Genomic DNA, 21,022 nt, shown 5'->3' on the forward strand with positions numbered 1-21,022 from the left:
AGCTCTCGTAAGAAATTATCAATTTTCCTTGCTATCTGATTATGATGATTTCCATTCCTAAGATCCTCTTGGCTGGCTCCAAGTCCTTCATCTTGAATTCTTTCTTCATCCGACCCTTCAATTTTTCTATTTCTTTCATGCTTTTAGATGCTATTAGCATGTAATCCACATATAGCAACAAGTAAATGTATGTGGCTGATGATACTTGTTTATAATACACACAACTATCAAAATTGCTTATAGCATACCTTTGATTGAGCATAAATGAATCGAGTCTCAAATACCATTGTCTTGGTGATTGCTTCATCCCATAGAGTGATCTCTTTAGCAAGCAGACCCAATCCTCCTTTCCTTGAGTCCTAAACCCATCTGGTTGTTGCATTAAAATTGTTTCATTCAGATCACCATGGAAAAATGTTGTTTTGACATCCATCTACTCCAATTCCATGTCAAAGTGTGCTACCATGGCTAGAATTATCCTTATAGATGCATGCTCGACTACATGAGAAATTATTTCATTGTAGTCTAAACCTTCCCTTTGAGTGAATCCTTTTCTACTAGCCTTGCTTTGAACCTGGGTGGTTCAACTCATAGAATTCCCTCATTCCTCTTGAAGATCCACTTGTTGCCTACAATTTTGAAGTTGGCTGGCTTGGGTATGAGTTTCCAAGTGTTGTTCTTCTCCAATTATTTCAGCTTCTCGGTCATAGCTAAAATCCATTTATTTTTATCTTGAGACTTGACAGCTTCATTGTAGTTCATGGGATCCTATTGTATAATCTCTTAAGCAACATGTAATGCATAGCTGATCATGTCTGCATAACCATATCTTTGAGTGGATTTTGATGTTCTTCTTTCTCTATATCTAATGAGGTTATGATCATCTGATTCCTGCTCTGGAAACATAACATGTTCTGTTTGGTTTGCATCAATCATGTCTCGATGAGCATGATGTTGTTATGAAGTCAAGAACGTTATTGACTTATGTTGATCTTTCTCCTTTTCTGTGGTTGAAGTCAAGAACTTTCTCCGTTTTTCTGCAACTTTCTTCACCTCAAGATCAAACCTCTCAGTTCTGCCTTGTTGAGTCTGCTGTTGTTCCAAGAACGTTCTCCGTTTTTCTCCATCTTTTTCCACCTCAAGATCAATCTTCTCATCTTCAATTTGATGTGAGCTTTTATTTGCAGCACTGTTTACAGACTTGTATAGCTCAACCTCATGAAACTTAACATCCATGCTAATGATTCATTTCCTACTTTCATGGCACCATATCCTATAACCTTTTACACCACTTGGATATCCAACAAAATACCCTTTCTTGGCTCGAGGGGATAGCTTCCCTTCATTTACATGGTAGTATGCAACACATCCAAATACTTTTAGATGATTGTAGTTTGCAGCATGCCCTGTCCACATCTCTTGAGGGGTTTTGAGTTCAATTGCAGTAGAAGTACTCAAATTTATCAAATAACAAGCTGTATGGATAGCTTCTCCCCAAAATTGTGTATGCATCCCTGCATTCGACATAATGCATCTCATTCTTTAAATAAAGTTTCTATTCATCCTTTCAGCTATTCCATTTTGTTGAGGTGTGCTCCTTACAATCCTACGTCTCTTCACATCATGAGCTTTGCAAAAACTAGTGAGTTCCTCGCTATAGAATTCAAGACCATTATTTGTCCTTAGAGTTTTAATCCTTTTGTCAGTCCTATTTTCAACCATAGACTTCCAATTTTTAAATATTTTAAATGCTTCATCCTTACTTTTCAACAAATAAATTCATACTTTTTTTTATTAGAATCATCAAGAAATGTAATGAAATACTTGTTACCTTCATGTGAAGTAATCCTTGCAGGACCTCATAGATCAATGTGAACATATTACAGGGTTCCTTTTGAGCAATGTTTCCCTGTAAAGAACTTGATCTTATGCATCTTTCCATACACACAATGCTAACAAAATTCAAGATTACTAATATTGTCCCCACCTAACATGCCCTGTTTGTCCAGAACTTGCATCCCCTTTAGACTTACATGTTCCAATCTTTGATGCCACAGGCTGGCTTTGCTTGATGCTTGTACTACCACTGCTACCATTCCAGTCACTGCTTGATCATTTAGAAGGTAGATTCCATGATCTCTTGTTCCCTTCATGATTACCAATGATTCTTTTATGTCTTTTAGAGTGCATTTCTCTGCTCTGTATGAACAACCAACTTCTTCCAACATTCCTAGAGAAATTAAATTCCTCATCAGTTCTGGAACATAACTAACCTTTGACAAAATCTTAATGGTTCCATCTTCCAGCTTCAGCTTGATTGAACCAGTTCCAACTACCTTACATGTTGATTTGTTCCCCATAATCGCCTTGCCTCCATCAGTTTCTTTGTAGTTAAGAAATCAATCTCTATTTGAGGTCATGTGAAATTAACATCCAGAGTCAAGCACCCAGTCATCATCCATGATTTCAGTTGAATTTTTCATGAGAACCTCTGTGTTTTCATATCCTTCAGAAGCTATGGATGCATTTCCTTAATCATCATCACTATTTGATCCTTTCTTACATTTCCAATCTGGACAATCTTTCTTGAAATTCCCCTCTTTCTTGCATATGAAACGTCTCATTTTAGACTTGTCCTTTTCTTTATTCTTGAACTTATTCTTCTGTTTTTTATTCTTCTTCCTTGCCTTAGCCTTGAGAAACAATCCCTCACCACCACTGCTTTATTCTTTTTCATCTGACTTCCTCTTCAATTATGTGGAGATTAGTGCAGCTTGTACTTCTTCTAATGACAAAGAATCTCTACCGTAAAGAAGTGTATTACACAGATTTTCAAGAGATCTTGGTAATGAATTTATCAACAACAGGTCATAATCCTCATCATTCAATTTTACATCAATATTTTCAAGATCTAACACAATCTTATTAAATTCATCCTTATGATTTTCAATTGACCTCCCAGGTTGCATTTTGAAAGTATATAATTATTCTTTTAAGTACAAACGATTCCCTAATGATTTTGTCATGTATAAAGATTCTAATTTGAGCCAAATACTTGTTGCATAGGTCTCCTTTGACACTTCTCTCAGAACCTTGTCTCCAAGACTCAAGATTAAAGCACTATGAACATTGTCCATGATATCCTTCTTCTCCTTTTCTGGTAATGTGGATGTCATGTCTTTCTCTCCTCCCAGTGCTCCTGCCAAACCTTGATGAACCAACAACACTTTCATCTTGAGACGCCTTAATCGAAAATCATTTTTTCCATCGAATTTTTCAAATACAAAATTTGTTGATGTCATAATTCCTTTGAATTGAATACTTCCGTGCTCTGATACCAGTTGTTGTGAAAAACGGAGATCAATGAGTAATTAAACCAAGATCATTCTTGGTTTTGTCCAGAAAAACGCAGAATGATTGAATCAGAAAACGAAGATTGATCAGCATAATATCCAGAACGTTCTTTGTTTTTTGACCGAAACGGAGAATGGTCAGTTTTACTCAGAATTTAGAACTTGTAATGCTAAAAAGAACACACACACTTATTAACCCAGTTCAGAGATTAATGTTGAGATAAAAATTTTCTCAATTGGTTTTAATGATAACAAAATTATTTAAAAGATTATGATTGTCGTTAATGACTAATATGTGCTCTTGAGTGAATTCATATTAGAAAACATGTTACTCATCATTAAGATAAAAAAGAGAAAAATATGACTCAATCCATCAAATCTTCAAAACTGGAAGATAGATAGACAAGAAGATGAGCCCTTATAAGAATGAAACTTCAAAATTGATGGATTGAGTCATCCAAAACTCTCATAAATTTAATCGTTATCTCAATTGACTTACTTGGTTGTACAATAGTTAGTAAGGCTCCTTATCAGAAATGGCATGGTTGGTAGTTTAGCTTATCTCTACTAAAGTGTGAAAATCATGAGCGGTGCTAGCAAATTAAATAAAAGATGTTCTTCTAAATTTAATGACTCTAGTCACTTTAAAATTAAAATAATATCTTACACTATATGAGATACTAGAGAATATTAGTCCGCAACACTTTTGATTTGGTCAAAATCAAGATAGTCCACCAATTTACAAAAGAGATAAAAAAATGCTATTTTAAAACTATGGAAGTCAAAATTATCGGAGTTAAAAAATTAATGAATCGAAAGTGCATTTTAATTTTTTATTTATGTCATTTTACAAATTTACTTCTTTTTTTAGTTTGTTTTTCCATTTTCTCTCATACTAATTAAACCACAATATTAATCTCATTTTCTAGCACTTTTCTTCTATTGCTTTCTTTCCTCTACATTTTTTTTCTTCATAAATCAAATATAGGTTTAGAGGAAATCATTCTTAGAAACAATCGGACACTAAATATGTGCACTGAAATTAGGGTCTTTTTTTTCAATACCCTCTTTTTGAAAAAAAAAAACACTAAAATACCCCAATTTGAAAAAAATATACCAAAATGCCCATTTTTAAAAATATCAAGTGGGAAGTCGCCATTTGGAATTCGGGCTTTCTTAAGGAAGTCGCCATTCCAAATGGCGACTTGTAAGTAAAAAAAAAAAAAAAGGGACATTTTAGTATATTTTTTTTCAAATGAAGATATTTTAGTGTTTTTTTTAAAAAAAAAGAGAATATTGAAAAAAAAAAACCCTGAAATTAACTCCTTCCACAATTAGTCCTACTGACAATACACCTATAAAATTTGCCTATAAATAGAGTAGTAGTATATAGTATATGATTATAAATAACTTATTCAAATGAATATTTAGCGAGCTATGCTTGAATATCCCTTCTAACTAAAAAGCTAACAGTCAGCACTCTGGTCATAATAAATGACCAATTTCCTCTAAGAAAATTTGAGAGACTTCTTTTTTAATAAATCTCAATTACAAGCGAATTTGCAAACAAATAGACCCTTTAACAAGTAAACACTATGAGGGCTCAACCATGGTTCTACAACAAGGACAATGAGGATTTGCTCGAAGCCAAGGGAGAAGACATGCAGAATGATACTTATGGGAGCAAGAAAGGTTCATAACCTCCTTATGTTGCTGAAAATCTTCTAGACACACAGCGCATACTTTTTTCTCTTTCTTCAACCTGTTTCCACGCAATAACCATGTACTTTCAAGTAATTTCCTACCTAATCCAACATCCTTCTTCTCAAACGTGCTTTTAGTTTCTTTTCCTTCTTTTTTGGGATTTTGTTCACTTGACCTGTCATACTCATAAGCAAGTGAGCTTATAATTATTCATTAGTATACACTCAAACTAACAAAGCAATAGTTTACCATATTAAAATAATTATTATATAAATTTATGAATTTCTAATAATAATTTTCTTGTAATTGCATATAAAAATTATCTTAGTACTTTGAAAATATAATTAGAAAGTAAAATTGATAAGAATAAATGAAATCCCATCAATCTCAAAGGAAATCACGTGGATTTTAGACAATAATTTAGTTGGTAGGATTGATCTTGTAGCCGACATTAATGAGGTATGCAGAATGACCTCATAATAAAATCATGTGAATCATCCTTGATTTCCTTCATTTTAGAGTAAAAAAAACAAAATTAAATTCCTTACTAGGCATGTGAATGTGCACAAGGAACCGTTGGAAAATTAACTAAAACTATATATACAATTTGCATAAATTCTAGCAAGCTATGTACAAAATTTATTCACACCTTCCAGCTCTAATTCTTTTTTTCTTATTACTGTAAAATCAAATTAAATTTAAAGTAAATACATGAAAAAAAGTTTAATCAATTTTTATTTATATTTTGAAATGAATGAAATAATTAAAAGGAAGGAAAAGATACCCGGAAGAGGATAAGAAGTAACCAAGCTTCTTGCGAAGGCGTTGTTTGGCCTTGAAAGCATTTTCATCTAAGGTAGTAGTGATTGAAGTCCATGGTGCATCCAATGATTCACTTAGATTGGAGTCTCTATAGGTAACACAGTGTTCATGTCTGATGTTAAGTTGTGATTTTTTCCTTGGTGGCAATCCAACACCAGGTAGCCTACCAGCCATTCAATCTTCTTTACTTGATTATTCTCATATCAATTTATGGCTCATAAGACCCACCAAAAATAATGCTTCCAAGTTTAATATAGTTGCGTGGTCTATTGGAACAATACATTATTAGTTTGTTTACCTCTTGGTAAATACCAAAACTTAAGAGGGGTCAATTCTTATGACTGTGGATGTTGGTTATCATTGAATTGTTACAATTTATGTACACATGTCAGCAATAATGCTTCAATTTTGGCTTTTTGTGGTGTGGTAGTGTAATAATCTAGAATGTGGCTATTTACATATATTTTGTGAAGGAGTTTTATTTGTAATTAATATATTGTTGGGACTTGGGAGGGTGATTTTTTTATAGTCCACAAATAAACACGTGGTTCGTAAAAGGATCTTCTAAAATGGAGAGACAATTTTCTCTGAAGTACTGTAGCAGAGCATCATAACTATTCATTCGGAGAGTGGGAATTGAAGATGTCGTATTCCCCTTTGGAGTATTAGTTACGGTTTAAGTGTTCATTTTAAGAGCCAATATTTATAATAACTTTTACTCTGTCGACACTAACTCAATATTGTCTGATTTCTCATTAGCTGCTTCACTTGTCAATTAATATTCGGTTGTTTATCGTATATAGGTAGCTTCTACGTACTAAACCCTCTCATCGAGAACACAAACTATTAGGAATTAAACAAACGAAGAGTTAGACTAAAAAAACTAATTCATTGAGTGAGAGAACTTCATAGCTTAAGAACCGTAGTAAACATTTTTATCTACTCAAGTGAGAGTTACACTTTGCAGGTTGGTTGTTTAAACATGAATTAAAAACTGTACGTATGATTATCACATAGATTTGAAAAACATCATTTGTGTGTTATTAAATCCTTGTAATAAGAGAATAATAAAATCAGGAATAATAAATCCTTGTGCTAAACAAAAAAACACAATAAAAATCCTCTAACTAAATAATTTTAAATAGAATCTAAGATTAAATAAATTTTTAATCTCAGTAAAATTTTATAATTTTGTTTTAGTTCCTAAAATAAAATTCTTCAACTTTAATTCTCAAAATAGTTTTGGATTTCTTTTTGTCCCTACTTTTAAGTCAATTCATATGCATATTTTAAATTTTTGAATGAATTTTTACAGTCATATACAGGACATTATAAGCACATCTCTTATAATTTTTTTTAAAGTTTTTTAACAAATAATCAATTAAACATGAATTTTTAAGTTTTTAATACTTAAAAAATTTCATATTTAATTTATCTTCACTTAAAAAATTCTAAATTTTTGTAAAAAGAACTCTTATAATATTCTAAACATGAAGGAAAAAAATCATTCAAAAATTAAAATTATAAGTATTAGTTGACTTCAAAGTAAAAACAAAAACAAAATTGTAAAATCTTTAGGGGACTAAAGTTGAATGTTTTTAATAAGGACATAAGAACTAAAATCTTATTCAACCCTAAAATCTTATTTAGTAAATTGGTTAGTAGGTAACGTATGATTCTCTCTTACACCCCTATGTGACTGTGATGGTGGTGAAAAAGAAAAGAAAAGAAAATGTAAAGATGATTGAGAAAAATGACATGAATTAAGATACATACTGGAGTATCTACTCTTGTTATGATATTTAAGTGCTCTCTATTTCACTCATCTTCCTTTTTAATTTTAACAAAAACAACCATACAAATGCACCTTTCCGGACTGAGTGTAATCTACAGGAGTACTGTACTTTTTCCTTGAAGTTTGTAGTCCCAAAGTTTTAAAAAGCTTTTTTTTCACCTCTAAATTTTCTCAAAAACCCTCAAATTTTGTTCGGATCGACTAATATGGAGGTATATTTTACATGGCCAGATTAACCAAGTCAAACGAATACTTTTCTGTATTTGAGAACATCGGAGGTGGAAGAAGAAACATCTAAATTTTATGCAAGAAATTATATAGGATAAATGTATGCCGATAATTTAGATTGAAAATGAATAAACTTCATCTAAAATTGGTCAGGGCCTACCACAATGTTGTGCAGTCCATTCAATTCACGCGACAATAGCAGCCATGTGAAGGTCATACAAGTTGCAAATTACTCTCGTACAAGAATCCTAGGTTTTCATATCTGTAGTACTTATTACAATTAAATAGTACATATTATATATACTCTAGGACAATGGAAAAATGCCTTCTATAGTTCTATTTACCTATATATGCAATTAACAGCTTATTGATAATATGTTTGACTGAGCTAAAGGAAATTACCATTAAAAATCATCCAAATGTTGAACACACAAGTATTCTTCCTAAATATAAATAAAGACATTAGCTACTTTGTGAAACTATGTGCTTTCGCTACTGCAGGGAATTGCGATCCCAAACAAGAGGGCTATATACTACTATTCCAATCCCTAGGTCTCTATAAGTACACAATCTTTCTTAGTCAGTTAATAAATAAAAAAATCAGATTTTTTTACAGAGGGTCTATGTTAACGATCTTCAATAACAGGCTAAAACACAAAAAACATGGCAGCTAATAACAAAGATATAAGGTTAGTTGAAGATTCTAATAATAACTCAAGATTTTAAGTGTCAAAAGTAAATACTGTAACTTCAGGTTGGTTTACCATAAAAAAGGGGTTTGTTGAAGTTGATATGAAAAGAGGGAGTAAATAGGCAAATTAGTCATTCAAATTGTAAACGTCAGCCAAATTAATCATTGAATTTTGCGAATTCGCAAATGAATCCCTAGAATTGTAAAATAGTAATTAAAATAGTTCATATTTTAACATTTATAATTTGAGGCTATGATGTGACATGTTAATTAATATTTAACCCCTTCACGTTGATCTCATATCAATGTAACCACGTTGACTAATTTTTCTACAAAATTTAAATCTTTAATGAAATAATTAGTCTATGCATAATTATAATTACTCACAAATTTGTCTATGAGATGACAAAATTTTACCGACAAATTTGTCCTCGGAAAGATATTGATGTGGAGTCAACATGGATAAGCCACATATTTAACTATAGCGTCACATCAAAATATCTAATGGCAAAAATTTCCAGAGGGACTATTTTGATTGATATTTTACAATTTCAGGGATGTATTTGTCAATTTGCAAAATTTAGAGACTAATTTGACTGACGCTTACAATTTCGTAAATCAATTTGCCATTTCACTCGAAAAGAGGGGTATATTGAAGATTTTGATATTGACATGTACATCCAGGCGGGTTTTCTGAAAGGGTTTAAGATAAAGAGAGAAGAGAATGAACAGAACATCTCAAATTGTTGGACAATACAAAAAACAAAGCACTAACCCTTAGTTATACCAATATAAGACTCCTAATTCTAATCAAACTGGGAACATTACTAAAGCTAATTCCCATTAGCTAACTAGATGGACATATTACTAAAGCTAATGTTTTGAGCGTGACATTACTAAAGCTAATTTCCACTAGATAACTAAATGGCCTCTTAGGCTTGATTCTTGCTAATGGGAAAATTAGTCCTTCTCTGTTTAGAAAAATAATAACTTTTGCTTAGCAGTAAGGTGCAAACTACCTAAAGAGGGAACACATGGTACTGGGGCTTAGCAGAACAGAACTTACCAAGTATAAATTGTTTAACTAAACTAGACCACTTGAAATTAAATAATATCAGATACAAATATGTCAAAGAGAGAAAAAAGGAGGATGCAGACACACATATCTCTAGACAAACTATTCAAACACAGAATGAGACAACAGGATACTATACCTGAGAGATTAATCATGTCTTTTCCATATGCCTGACAAAATCAAAGGAGAAGTCATGGCAACATCATTACTTAGTGTATTTTTGAGAGTATACAGTTTTCACAATGATCACACCATCACACACCACTCAAACTACATTTAAGTCATTTCCTTCGATCATAAATAACCCTTTCCTAACCTACAAATTTGAAAAGTGCTGTCAATTGCTTATTCATTGTTTCAATAATCACCACAACCTAAATTGGCTCTTTCTAATCCTAATAGCTTTTAAAGACAATTTGTGGCACTTCAGTCCCTAGAAACTAAAGGGTGGATGCTCTCCCCTTGAATGTGCAGAATGCTTTCTATACTTAGAAGCTAAAGTGTGGTTATTTTTGGGTCCAGATATTGCCATCTCAAAAGTAGTTATTAGCAGAGGACCAATCGCGAACTTAACAGGCCGAAAGGTATAAAACTGAATATGGTACAACTTCTAAGAATGCAACAAGATAATTCAACTGAAAATTTGATTTAAAGTTCTGCTGTAACTCATTTAGGTCCATCAATTAAATGACTAAATTAATTTAAACTAGAATAAAATATAATAATGAAAGACTGACAAATTGATTCTAATTCACTACTGAAAAAGAATGTTTGCTTTGTCATGATGATAACTATGAAGACAAGAAAACAAAAAATATTGTGATAATACTATAATTTTTATTAAGCTCCCATAAAACCTTATAGTTCAAGGCTCACTAAGACCCACTCACTATTTACTCACTCACACACCTTTTCTTTTTGCTGAATACACATTTAAATTATACTTTTCATCTTTTCACATTTCTACCATTCTCCAACCACACACTCTTCTCAAACTTTACTTTCTCTCTTCTTATTCTTATGGACTTATCTTCTCCCATAACACCATCATCAACCATTTTCTTTTGTTTGCCATGAATTTTGTGAAGAATGGAATGCGTAATCGAATGGGGATGAGTGGTTGAATGATTTGTTAGTTATATATATAGAATGACATATTTGATGATGTTGACAACAAAAATTGATTGAACATTTTTAGAATATAAAATTTCGTAGATGATTATTGTAAATTGTAGAAACTCTTACGAATTTTGAATTTTGTTTAGTCATTGTAATTATGCATTTTGTAAGAGTTAGTAATATTTTTCTTTAGTCAAAATATATATATATATATATATATATATATATATATACTATTTTATTTTGCCCCATCAAAGAAAATTTCTGGATACGCCACTGATGATAATACATCAGTAAATTAAAACAAAAGAAAAATAGCCCTTAGGCTTGATTAGGGTTTGCAACTGCAGAGGATGAGAAGCAGAGATGACCAAACAAAGAAGAAACTTGTGCTGGTTATGGTGACCCATCAATTAGTTACAGTGATCCATCCAATTGTAGGAAATGGGCCAGTTAAAACTAATTCATAAAATTACCCAGTTTTAATTAACCAGATTTGGTAAACCAGTTACCCGGTAAAAATGAACAACCCTAACTAAAAGTATATCTAAGGGATGCTTTATCCATAAGCTTCCTTTCCACTAACATTTGTAAGGCTTGTTTGGCACTATAGCAACTACAGTTCTATGAAGAAGCAGAACATATTACCATAAACCAAAACTGAATGAATTTGTAGTACAAGTGATAAAATATATATATACATATGATGCTATACTATAGATCATTAAAAACAGATTAATTTATGACACTAGCATATGAAGGCAGAAACAGACGACATTTGACATTAATTTAAATTGCAATTTCAAGATTGTTATATGTGTTATAATGATGTAATGTAATATATACCCGTAAGACACATATAAGTGCATGCTATTTGAAGCAAGAAAAAAGTGGTGGTTCAAGTAGCTACTCACAAGGCATTTTTTAATTGGCGGCATTTTTTAAAGCCAGCATCACGTTGAGTCCTCCTCCTCCACGTTCGAAGACCAAAGAGGACTCAAACCTTATCAATGTTAACTTAGAGGAAGACGGATTCAGATCGTGTAATATTGGAAACGCTGCTTCCATCAAAATCAGGCGATTTTTTCACCGAATATATATCATCTACATAAACCCGCGATCACGAACAAGTTGAAACGAATTTATTCAAACCATCAATTCAAACGCCGTTGCCGACATTCGATTTGGCGTTTCCACAAATATATCGTCAATGACAACGCCGAAACCTCCTAAACGCTGCGTTTTTGTTATCACTGATCGCGAAAAAAGTCGTAATCGAAATCAAAAGTGGAATGTTGGGGAGATCTGGATCCGTTTTGGGAACATGAACCTGAACCGGTTCCGAACCAAGTGGTTGAATTTCATGGTGCCTCCAATCTCTAGGTAACATAGTGTTCGTGTCTGTTGTAATGTTGTGAAGAAATGGAGAGTAATTTTTCTATTTCTCTTTTACCCTTTAAAATAATAACAATAACAAATAATATCTCAAACTTAAAATGGATTTATATATATATATATTTATATATATATATATATATATATATATTACACTAAAACACCCCACCTCCAAATAATATTAGATAAGTGGCTTATCTTTTAGGAGTTAATAGAAAGTCGCTGAGTCAACTGTCGAATAAATAAATTTTTTTAGACTTAATTAGAGGTTGCTTTTTTAGACTTAATTAGAGGTTGCTGATCTGTCGAGCGACCTCGTATTAAGAGTGATTTTTTTTTCTTCCTGTTTTAATAATTATTATATTATTTTAATAATAATTATTATTTATTTAATAAATTAAAAATAATTAAATTAATAAATAATAATAATAAATTATAATAATTATTATTAATAAAAATGATTATTATTAAAAAATAATTATAATTAAAAATAATTAAAATAAAAAATATTAAAAAATTAAATTAATAACATGAAACAAAATACATTAAATTAACTAACAAAAATATATAGAGAAAAAAATATCAAATTTATACTATTGATGTGTCCACCTAAATAACTTTCAGTTCCACATCTATGATGTCGTCGAACTCATCTAGTTCTTTAAACGAGTTGAGTTTCTTCCCGTTCATGTTGATTTTAATCATTATCCTCAATGTAAGTTGTAGGTGGATTAGAACCAATACCACCTGATCACATGGTTGAGGAAGTAATATATTCATTCACATTTATTTGAACTTTTTAAATATTTTGTTTTTTATACTTGTTATAATTACTTTAACTTATTTTTAAAATATCAATTCTATTAAAGACCTTATCTCAGATTCCAACATGAAGTTTCAGAAAAACAGATGGTCACTTGGACCTATCTGCATTGTTATCATATTGTTGAAAAACGTCATACAGATAGAGTCACACTTCAGTTCGGCTTCCATCAACAAATACCACAACCACGAGACCGCATGAAAATGTACCATGAGGTTGACATGAGGCATGAGGTGAATGATAATTGGAACTGAATTTGGAGAAAAGAAATTAAACATTGGAACGAATGTCAAAATTACGTGTTGCAAGGTAATATCGTAGAAGGTGTTTTATGTCATAACACATAATATATGATTTGGTTTAGATAACACACTAAACTATTTATATTTATCGAACAATATTTTTGTGATCCCCGTTTGCAATCACCATCATACTCTTATGTGCAGTCGACCTCTCAATCAACCCTACAACAACAAAACATAGCACAACCGTCTCGCCTACATGTCCCTGCAGAAATTCCATGTTATGATCCACCACCGACTCAATATTATGTTCTGCTTGTGCTAGAAATACCAACATCCCATTATCCGACAGAAAGTGGATTTTTCTATAATTTGTTTGGAACTCAGTGCACAACTCATGAGTCGGCTTATGCCGTGTTTGATTCTATGTATAATCCTCAGTCTCAAAATTATATAGAAGTAGGTGATAGTGATTCTAATCCACCTATAGCTTACATTGAGGATAATGATCAAAATCAGTATGAACCGGAAGAACCTCAACTCGTTTAAAGAGCTAAACGAGTTCGACGACATCCTATATGTGGAACTGGAAGTCATTTAGGTGGAAATCAATAATATAAATTTGATATTTTTTTCTTTATATATTTTTGTTAGTTAATTTAATGTATTTTGTTAAAATATTTTTTTCTCTCTTTTTTAATGTATTTTCTTTGAAATTTATAAAATAATTTACTATTTTTAATTTTAATTATTTTTTATTATAATCATTTTTAATAATAATCATTTATTATTATTATTATTATTTAATTATCATTATTATTATTTTTTATTAATTAAATAAATAATAACAATTATTAAAATGGTAAAAAAAAAATCACTCCTAGTGCGAGGTCGCTCCCTAGACCAACTAAGTCTACAAAAATTTCTTCCTTCAGCTGGTTGTGGGCCAACGACTCCCTACTGACTCCAAAAAGTAGGGCACTGAAGTAATATTATTTGGGAGTGGAGTATTTAATATAAGTAAAAATGTTAAATAAAATAATGAAACTTTAGATTTTTCTTTTTTGAAATTAACAATTTGTTTTAGATAATAAAATAAATAATATCAAATATTAATAATTATATCAATAGTTGATATTACATCCACGTAGATCATTATTGACTTTAGTAATTTCACTTCACACTTTAGAAGATTTAAATTTTAAAATAATTCATATTACTTACAACCGAAAAGTTAATAGTGAGTTTGTTATGAGAAAATATTGTTTAAAATTTGTGTTAATTTTATTTATTAAGAAAGAGACAAAATATTTTTGAAAGAGAAAATTGACTATTTATTTAAAATACATCTTCATTTAGATGATAATAATTTACTTTAAAAAATATTTTCACAAATGGATTTAAAAACTTATATTTTCATTGCATAAATTGTATGTTAATTTTACTTATTAATAGTGAGTTAAAATATTCAAATGATTATATTTCTAAAAATAACAGAAATATAAAAAAAATTGTTTTTATTATTGATGAAAAATGATTATCGATTTTTAACACTTAAGACTTACAATTATAAAGATTTATTAGTTATTGGATAATATGTGGAGCAGGTCAGAGAAGTATGCATATAGGTGTCAGTTAAGAACACGCTTGAAACATAATAATAAAAAAGTGGTGGTTCATGTCGACTAAACTCACCAGGCTCTTTACAAATGCAGCACCCGATCCTTTCGTCGTGGAATCAAAGGCTCTACTTTCGGCTGCTCTGTGAAGCCAGCCGTAACCGGAGTTGGACTCCATACCAATGACCCATAGAGACTGTAGCCTTCTTATTGCTCAGTCCCTTTCTATGTCAATTCTCAGAATCGACATTTCTCATAATCGACAATCCGGGTGACTGCATAAACCCTACCTGGGAAATCTTTAAAGTCATGTTCCAACACTTTAATGCCCCCACTTGGGTTACAAGCTGGAGTTAACCAACTCGGCGAACTAACACTCACGTCAGAAGGTTATAAAGATAAACTTGTGTCATCGGTTGGACGATGTGGTGCTTATTTATGTTAATTAAGACTTCTGACTTTTCGAGTATATGCTAAACAGCTTCAACTTTCATTGCCTGAGCTCTTAGGAATTGTTAGTTACTGTTGAATTTATTCCGTTGCAATTTCATTTGTTCGATGAACACTCATGCATGTTTTCTCAACCAATAACAGAGACAATGTGATCTGTTTACAGCTGAGTTCTACTAGGTGGTCCACGCTGGTTGAATACTATTATAAATTTATTTTGGTGATAGACGATAATATTATTTGGATATAATAGTTTATGATTCTTAATTGACGAATATTCAATACAAGATGTAAATTTAATTTTAATTTTTTATTTTTATCAACAGGTATCATTTAACTTACTATTTCAGTCATAAAAAATAAATATGACAATTAATGTTTATTTTTAAGGGGTAACGTCCGTAATTGTTTAAATTTAAAACATTTTTTAAAAATGATCTATGGTGAACCACAATCTATATTAAAATTTGTCTTTGATTACGTATCACATCAAAAATTAATATTTATCAATTAAATTTATTTAATAATACACACACGCATATGAGAATAAAGATTATCAATTGATATTTTACGATAACAATTAATCATAACTTTGCCACCATATTGAAGAATTGTGTCTCTTCTTTTTTTTCCAGTTTTTATTTAAGGTGTTGGCACATTGTGATTGGTTGTTGTTCCTGATAAAAACTTTAGGGTTTGTCAGTGGTATATATTGTGATCAAGTCATCAAAGTGTTTAGGGTAAGTGGTATATTGCGATCTAAAGTCGCTCGATATGCCAATTCCTTGCTCCTACGCATCCTTTAGTGAAACCGGAAAATCCGAACTAAATAATTTTGTATACTGGTGGTTGTTTCTTGACCTCCCCCTCCGATGCTAACCTCTTTGTGGATCCTCCCATTAAGATACTGCTCCAATATGCAGTTAATGTTGTATTAATTGAGGTCTAGAGTGATTTGGTTGATCAAGTAAGCGGGAGAGTGTCATAGATAATGAATTGAAATAGTTGAAACGTGGCCAAGATAATAAGAAAGCATGATCAAGAAAAGTGGGAAGTATGGTCGAGTTAATATAAAGTGTGGCTGACTTGATAATAAAGTGAGCCGAGTACGAGAATTATCATCCGAATATAGACTAAGATAGATAAATAATTTTATGACAAATGACAATTCAGTTGTATAACTTTACACTAACCATGCATGCATAATATTTATTCTTATTTTAGAATTTTTAAAAATTTATTTAACGCACACATTTATTTTATATTTGATTTGAGATTTTTATCACACACATTTATATTATCTTTGATTTGAAAGTTTTAATGTTGACTTAGTAATATATACATATGACTTATAAAAAAAATTAAAAAATTTATATAAAAAAAAAACAGAGTACCAAATTTTATTTTTGCACAGAGCACTTTCTCAAAGATCTTGTCACAAGATACAGTAGAAAAATACAAAATTTGATTTATTTAAAATACATATCCGTTCTTACAATAAATAATAAATAAACACTATAACAGGAGTAGAAAAATACCGTTTAATTAGTAAAAAAAATATTGAAGAAGATAAAAAAAATTATTAAGCTAAATAAAAAGATAAAATAAAAGTTATGTAAAAAAAATCCTTATCCTTAATTTGTTATATTAATCTTAATTTTTAAACTAATAATTTTTTAGAATTGTTATTCACAGGGAAATTTGATTTATTTTTATTGTAGAAAGGTTTTCTATCTTGGTTTCTATGAAGAAGCAGGACACGTAGAAACAAAAAAAGTGGTGGTACCAGTGAGACCAGGCTCACCAAGCCTTTTGAGCTGAGAGTTCAACACCCTGACACCCTCCAGCGGAGGCGGCTAAAGGATGCCAGAACTATGAATCACCAATCCCAATCGGACGAAAGCAAGAATCCTAAGCCATCCATGACCCAACACCCTGATGCCCCCACTTGGGTTATAAGTTGACGCTACGCAACTCGGCGACCCGATTTATGTATCAGAACTTTATAAACATTAATATTCCTCATGTATTGCACAATGTGGGACCTATCAATGTTAACCAAGATCTCTTGTTCTTCCCTTTCAGTATGCTCAACTCTCATTGCCTAAGCTTTTGAATTCAAGATGCTATGCTATTTTTATTGATGTAAGTGTCAAGGATTCCCTGCATTTAAGCTCTCCTAAGGCTATCCAACAAGTATATTTAAGATGCTACGGGGTATATGAAAACCATATATAATTGTTAGTTCTGACATCTGTATAAGAGTGCAGAAGTTACTCCTCCAACATTCATTGTTAGTTTTATATTAGTTAGTTTTATCATGCCGTTACTTGTCTGGTTGTTATAACTATTTTGTTGATAGGCTTATTATAAATACTCATATTGTATTTTCTTTCTCAATTAATAAAATAATGATATATATTCAGTAAATATCTATTATGGTATCAGAAGTTTCCTTTTTTTTTTTATTACTTTTAAATCTAATTTGTCAAAATCTTAAATTTTCAAAAAAAAAAATAAATAAATAAAAATCTCCACATTCCAAAACGCAGCACACTCTAAACCCTAAAATTCCAAATCGCACCTTCTTCCTCTTCTTTCTCTTCTTGGTTTTGCGCTTCTTTTCCTCTCATTTCCTTCGCCGAACGCTTCAATGGCAGGTTCTCATGATGATGATGATTCATCTACCACCTCTGCAACTATTTCTCAAGATGAATCGCAAAATCCATCATCGCCATATTACCTCCATCCTGGCGAAAATCCGAGCGCTTTTCTTATAAATCAAACTTTACAAGGGCCAAATTATTACAATTGGAGCTAGAGATGGTTTGCCAAATTATCTTGTGCTTTGATATCATTTGGTTTTCAACATTCAAAACATGATCATTCCTTATTCATTTTCAAAACATTAAAATCTTTTACTATTTCGTTGGTTTACGCAGATGATATTATTATTGCAGGTAATTATGAATTAGAGATCAATACTATTAAAACCTTTTTAAATTCTTCTTTTCAGATTAGAGACCTTGGGGACTTAAAGTTCTTTCTTGGATTGGAGATCTCTCGTTCAAGGGAGGGTATTCACATATGTCAACGTAAATATGCTCTCGATATCTTGTCAGACGCTGGATTATTAGGCGCTAAACCTTGCAATACACCTATGATCAAGGACAACAAATTTCTATACAACTCAAAGGCACAACCTCATGACTCAACCTCTTTTAGAAGAATTATTGGACGTCTTATCTACTTGACCAACACACGACCTGATATCACCTTCGCCGTGCAACAACTTAGTCAATTTATGCAATCACCGACTGAAGACCATTACATGGCAGCCATGAGGATCCTCAAATACATAAAAACTGCACCAGCTCAAGGATTGTTTTACTCATCGGCGTCCCGGCTTCAACTGCGAGCATTTAGCGACTCTGATTGGGCAACCTGCCCAGAAACAAGAAGGTCTGTTACTGGGTTTTGTATATTTCTTGGTTCATCATTGATTTCGTGGAGGTCTAAGAAACAAAACACTGTATCTCGTTCATCTTCAGAAGCAGAATATAGAGCATTAGCATCAACAACTTGTGAAATTCAATGGATAACATTTCTTTTGCAAGAATTAAACATGAATTGTTCTGCCCCTACGACTCTTTATTGCGATAATCAATCAGTCAGGAACATTGCGTCAAATCCAACATTCCATGAGAGAACAAAACATATAGAAATTGATTGTCACATTGTTCGGGACAAACTGCAAGCTGGATTGTTCAAACTCTTGCCCATATCTTCATCAAATATGCTGGCAGATTTCTTTACTAAGCCTCTTGAACCTACATCATTCAATTCAATTCTTAACAAGCTGAGAATTCTTAACCTACATTCTCCATCTTAAGGGGAGATGTTAGTTTTATATTAGTTAGTTTTATATTAGTTAGTTTTATCATGTCTTTACTTTTTTGGTTGTTATAACTATTTTGTTGATAGGCTATTTATTATAAATACTCATATTGTATTTTTTTTCTCAATTAATAAAAGAATGTATTTTTTTTCTCAATTAATAAAAGAATGATGTATATTCAGTAAATATTCATTATTCATTTAAATTGTATTCCATTCCATTTCACAATTTGTATGTGATGTGAGTGAGGGTTAGAAATTACAATAATTAGGATTTTCTGTGCAAGACAACATCTTAAGTTGAAGATCATATATAAGACATAATTCCTTCAACCAAGCTATCAACGCGAGATTGAGAAAAACAACTATACGAATCGTTTAGTGTCGTTTTCTTATTACGACGATAGTTGAAGGTATTAAAATATTGTTTACTTTTTAGTGTTTATTTTCTTAATGTTTAATTAATTTCATTTCAACTAGTTCGAGGAACACCGAGATTTTTCAGCCAACATAGCTGCAACGTGATACTAATATGAAACATCAACTGATAATTGAAAATTTGATATATCTAATTTTAATTTTTAATTTTTAATTTTAATTTTTAATAAAACATTTTAACTTTTATTTATATTTCATTCTTGAGGAAGTATTTGATTTAATTGTTTATATTATGTTATTCCCTCTGTCTCTTAATAATTATTGCAAGAAAAAACTGTCCTAAAATAATTGCCAATCTTGATTTCCCAACTTTAATTTCTTTTTAGCATGATACGGCCATTTCATTGACCGATGATTAATTCCAGGCAAATTAATTGAATCAATAAAGTTTTATTTTCTATTCAAATGACTCAAACAGATTAAACAAGTCATTAGAACGAAATATTTACCATATATACAGGATTCTCCAACCCTGTAAGAAACAAGTATTAGGTGATAAATAACAGAATGTCTTTGAAGGGATATTTTGACTACATCCTCATGGGGAGAAGAGAACTCAAAACTATGGACTCTCCTGTAGGCTCCACTTAGAGAGGATCTTCTGCAAACAGATATTAGATTATGTTTTAAACATGTCTTTAAATACATTATCTTTCCTATTATGAGATTGTATAGGAACTTTCCAAGAAAATGTCCGTCTCATTTCATGTTTTTCGGTTGCATTCGTTGAATCATTATTAATATTGATTACTGACTCTTAACCATATATAAGCATATTCATAAAAATATAATAACAAATAAAATTATTATTGTGTTTTTGTTTTTGTCTCCTCTGTTGATATAAATTATTGACATGATATATTCCATTAAGTTGAAGAACCAAGAAGCATATTTGCATCTGTTACTGACATTTACCCTATGAACTACTATTTATTATTTAACCTCATGTGGAGAATTAGAGAAGGAAATGAGAAAAATTCCAAGGTGCTGTTTCCTCCAACAGAACACTCAGTCAAATGGGGTGAGGGAGCATGTAAACATGCCATGTGACTGCCAACTGCTAGTAGTTTGTATGTTAATAGATATCCTTCATAAATTTGCAAATTACTACTCTATAATGAGTAAGATGGGGCCTGGCCCTATTAATTTGATGTTCACTTATGTATATATAGGAAATCCCTGGTTTATCAGATTTTGTCCCTTTTGTTAACTGGAGTTACTACATTATTTGCATGAAATTTATTGAGCATTAATTATATATTCTTTGATTTAGGACAATGCAAACTAGTACATTTAAGTCACTTGTAAAAAATGAAAACAGTGCAAGCTTCTTCAGGATTGCTAGCACATTCAACTAAGCATATTATAGCA

The 21,022-nt window shown here is 31.3% G+C and overlaps 1 protein-coding gene across 1 annotated transcript; it reads right to left on the minus strand.

The window, feature by feature from the left end:
* Positions 1-4,748: 4,748 nt before the first annotated feature.
* Positions 4,749-6,920, minus strand: LOC101506187 (uncharacterized). Its single transcript, XM_004496631.4, has 2 exons — positions 5,842-6,920; positions 4,749-5,232 (listed from the first exon to the last, which is right to left on the minus strand). The coding sequence occupies exons 1-2, from the start codon at positions 6,051-6,053 to the stop codon at positions 4,947-4,949; spliced, it is 498 nt and encodes a 165-aa protein (XP_004496688.1). The 5' UTR covers positions 6,054-6,920; the 3' UTR covers positions 4,749-4,946.
* Positions 6,921-21,022: the final 14,102 nt, after the last annotated feature.

The sequence above is a fragment of the Cicer arietinum genome, chromosome 4, assembly GCF_000331145.2.
Source record: "Cicer arietinum cultivar CDC Frontier isolate Library 1 chromosome 4, Cicar.CDCFrontier_v2.0, whole genome shotgun sequence".
Taxonomy (NCBI): Eukaryota; Viridiplantae; Streptophyta; class Magnoliopsida; order Fabales; family Fabaceae; genus Cicer; species Cicer arietinum.

Excerpts from the sequence above, each read along its gene's own strand:
- LOC101506187 (XM_004496631.4), bottom strand. The coding sequence starts at position 6,053 with ATGGCTGGTAGGCTACCTGGTGTTGGATTGCCACCAAGGAAAAAATCA. Across the intron at positions 5,233-5,841 it reads TACTTCTTATCCTCTTCCGG|GTCAAGTGAACAAAATCCCA; the intron begins GTATCTTTTCCT and ends TGAGTATGACAG.